Raw genomic sequence first — 3,961 nt, 5'->3', positions numbered from 1 at the left:
TCAACATCATCAACCACGATGATCATATCCTAATAATTCTTATATTTAGTTAAGTCAAAGATTATCTTATCAGTTCTTTTAAAAAATGATCAACTTGTCCGCAATTTACTAATAATAAATAAAATTCTCTTATTTTCACCCTAACTAAATCACTAACACGAAAATTAAATGAAAATCACAACCTCTGGCGAGGGCGGGAATAAGACAGATACCGTTTTGAAAAGGCGGGGGTGGCGGGTCCCACTTCCACCAATTCCTTTTTCTCCGATGCATTTTTTTTCTCTCTCAAATAGGTAAAATGATATTATAATATAATAAGTGATAATAATAAATAATAAAGACAGCAACAGTAAATATAAATAAACATTTAATGTCGTTCACGTTGAAGTCATGACAAAACAATTTGACATTCTCGGCTTCATTCGCGGGTTTAAAACCCCCCTTTTTTAGGGACCGATCCTTCGTAAAGAGATCATCTTTTTTTCTCTTTAATGATCCGATCGCTTGACTGAACCAGCTGGGCCTTCGAAAGATCAGATTTTGGGAGATGGGTGGGTGTTAGCTTGGGTTTTTATTCATGGGTTTTTTCGTTTTTTTGTAATTTTGTGGTGTTTTAGCTTCTTTCGTCGGTGATTACATCTTTAATTTAGGGTTTTGAGATCGGAGAATGGATCGAAGGAGTTGGCTTTGGAGAAGGAAATCATCAGATAAGAGTGCGGGAGGAGAGACCGAGAGCTCTGGATCAGTTTCCTCCATTTCCGAGCGCTACTCAGATGATCAGGTAATGTTTTTTAAAAAAAAATTTGGGTTTCAGTTTAATTAAATTTGCGAGAAAGAAAAAAATTGGATACTTGTTGAATTTAGAGCGAGTATACTCTTACAATTGAGGGTGCGGCTTAGCATTATTGTATCTTAGTTCTTAGAACTTTCCCTTGAATTTTGAGTTGAGATTAGAGGATGGGATTTTAATTATCTGTTTTTCTAAGTATGAATTGTAATGATTTTTCTGTCTGTTTGGTAAATGCATGGAAATTTGGGTTCCTGATTTGCGTACGTAGGTAAAATTGTTGTAGCACGATTTGTTAAAAAAATCTGCTACCTTTTAGCTCAAACTTATTTTATTCTTTATTTTTTTATATATAATCTACTTACGCATTCTTGGAGGTTTTCAAGGAATCAGTGATAGCTGAGGATTTTCAGCTCAAAATATAGTTACCTGTTCTTCTGGGATGTTCCTTGTTAAATATATGTACATCTTTGCGAATAGTTATGTGCTATATATTTTCATTCTTTTAAGCTTCTAGTTTTGCACCTTAAATTTTTTTTCCCTCAAGATCTTTCTTTCTTTTCCTCCTTAGTTTTCATCCGACCGATAGATCAGAATGTATATCTATAAGATTTTTTTTTTTACCAAATGCTTTTATTTTTCTTTAATCAGATGTCTAAAATAAGTTTCTACCTGTAGAAATGTTACTATTGAAGAAACAATAAAATGAAAACCTCTCCAGTCAAATTCATGCCTGATCTGTTAGTGATAATCTTGGCTTGCTGGTTATTTACCAGGAGGCATTGAGGGGTTCTCCGGTTAGAAATTCGCCAAATAATGCTCGGTCACCTGAGGTTACATCGAAAATTGAAGTTCATGAAACTGTAAAGAGTCTCAATGAGAAATTATCAGCTGCTCTTTTCAGCATCAGTGCAAAAGAAGATTTGGTGAGAGAACATGCCAAGGTTGCAGAGGAAGCCGTCGCAGGTATTTCTATAATTTAATAATTTACATAATCCATCATCATAGTGGCACTGCAAGGTTCCTCGTTACCAGCTAATTCATTGGATAAATCTAATATCCCTTTGCGCGGGTTCACTTTTCTTTTGTAAATAAAAGCATGGAAGGTCTCAATTAAATGGAAATAAGATCTTATTATGTATGAGACATACTTGACATATTTCTCTTCCTAAATGTTGAGATTCCAAGTTAACCTGGTTCATGATTGGAGTATCTTGGTTCATGACACGGATCATGCACGGTTTGAGATTTTTTTCTTTTCTTCTTCTTGTCTTGATTTTGTAAATGTGAGATGTGCGCTTGTTAATTCATTGTGGCAAAACAAATTATTAATAGATGCCTTAACATATTTTTGCTACCGCCTTGTTTAAAAGGTCTGTTATATTTCTTTGCAGATAAATATTTGTCATGTAACCATATAATCTTCATCAAAAAAGACAATTCATATCTTTGTCATCCTGTATTTTAATGTTCACTGGTTTATTTGAAATCTTTGTAGGATGGGAAAAGGCAGAAAAGGAGCTTTCAGTTCTCAAGCAGCATCTCGAAACCACAACCAAGAAGAACTCTGCTCTCGAGGACAGAATTGGCCATCTCGATGCAGCACTGAAAGAATGCCTCAGGCAACTTAGGCAATCAAGGGAAGAGCAAGAACAAAAACTTCAAGAAACCCTCATTAAAAAGACCAATGATTGGGAATGCCTAAAGCTTGAACTCGAAACTCATATCACTGAGCTCCAAGCACAACTGGAAGCCAGAAAAGCTGAAGCCACCATTTTCATGGAGCATGATCTTCAACTAAAACTCCAAGCAATTGAGAAAGAGAATTCAAATCTAAAGGCTGAGCTCCTTACCACATTTGATAAGCTCCAGATGAAGACCATAGAGATGGAATTGAGCACTAGGGCAGCTGAAACTGCCAGCAAGCAGCGCCTAGAGAGCATAAAGAAAGTCTCTAAGCTGGAAGCTGAGTGCCGAAAACTACAGGCATCTGCGAAGAGATCATCTCCACTTAAAGAGCTCAACTGTCCTGATTCATATGCCTCAGCTCGAAAGGTTCTCAGTAGAAATCTCACTTCTTCGGTTGAGATTGACTTGATGGATGATTTTCTTGAGATGGAAAGGGTCGCAGCGTTGCCTGAGGCCGATCGTAGGGCCTCTAAAGGAAACCCATCAATGGCTGAATTTGATGCTTTAACATGCGAGATAAATGCACTGGCTATTGAGAAACAAGACATGGAGATGGTTTTGGCTGAAACTGGAGATCAGCTCAATATTTCACAGGAGCGGTTGATAGTTGCTGAGACTAAGTTGAATGAGATGCAACGACAACTAAACTCTGCTAATGGCTCAAAGCATACTTTGGAGATGGAAGTAGAGTCCCTAGAGTCAAAGAAAAAGGAACTGGAAGCTCAGCTTGAAACAATGAACTTCGAAGTTGAAAAGCTTCGAGAGGAAGTGAGGCAATTAGAAGGAAAGGCTGCAGAAATATCAACTAGTTGTCAGAATATTGAGGCCTTAATTTTAGAGAAAGAGCAGCTGGAGGCTCAGCTTGTGTCAGCAAATATGGAAGTTGAGAAGGAGAGGACTTTATCCTCTAAACTTGCAGCTAAATGTAAGAATATGGAGGCAGTCGAGGCTGAGAAAATAGAACTGGAATCGAAACTCATGTCAGCAGAAAATAAAATAATTTCACTAGGAGAAAAGCTTGAGGAGCAGATAAGGCTGTCTTCAGGGTTTACAGCAAAGGTGAATGCTTTAGAGGAGCAGAGAGAGGCATTAAGGTCTCAGCTTGAGGATGCACATATTGAGGCTGAGAAGCTAAGGGACAAAATGGGAATTTTAGAGAAGGATGTTGAAATAGAGAAGACGGTATCTGCAGAATTTGTATCTAAGACAGAAATTTTAGAGGCAAAGAAAGACAAATTGAGCTCTCTGCTCAGGTCAGAAAGTCTGGAAGCTGAGAAGCTAAGAGAGAAAATTGGAATTTTAGAAAATGAAACTGAATCGAAAAGGGTGTTATCTTTAGATCTTGAAACTAGGTGTAAGTTCCTGGAGGAGAAGATTGAAGGAGAGAGGAAGTTGTCTGCAGAATTTGCAGCAAAGTGTCAAACCTTGAAGGATGAGATAGTGAGGATGAAGCAGGAAGTGGAGCTCCAACTAAAGATAAGCCAG

General features: G+C 37.5%; 1 protein-coding gene across 2 annotated transcripts in view; it reads left to right on the top strand.

Annotated features, from left to right (window-relative positions):
* LOC109825416 (filament-like plant protein 3) overlaps positions 395–3,961 on the top strand; it is a 5,651-nt gene continuing 2,084 nt past the window's right edge. The window contains exons 1-4 of one of the 2 annotated variants that reach the window (XM_020392273.1): positions 395–551; positions 651–781; positions 1,564–1,753; positions 2,286–3,958. In XM_020392273.1, coding sequence (XP_020247862.1) covers positions 668–781; positions 1,564–1,753; positions 2,286–3,958 — 1,977 coding nt within the window. In that variant the 5' untranslated portion in view covers positions 395–551; positions 651–667. Of the gene's footprint in view, positions 552–650; positions 782–1,563; positions 1,754–2,285 lie in introns of both variants that reach the window. The other variant, XM_020392272.1, reaches the window with a different exon arrangement.

This window comes from Asparagus officinalis, chromosome 10, assembly GCF_001876935.1.
Source record: "Asparagus officinalis chromosome 10, Aspof.V1, whole genome shotgun sequence".
Lineage (NCBI taxonomy): Eukaryota > Viridiplantae > Streptophyta > Magnoliopsida > Asparagales > Asparagaceae > Asparagus > Asparagus officinalis.
The sequence above is the reverse complement of the archived record's forward strand: the minus strand, read 5'-3'. Positions and strand labels throughout refer to the sequence as shown.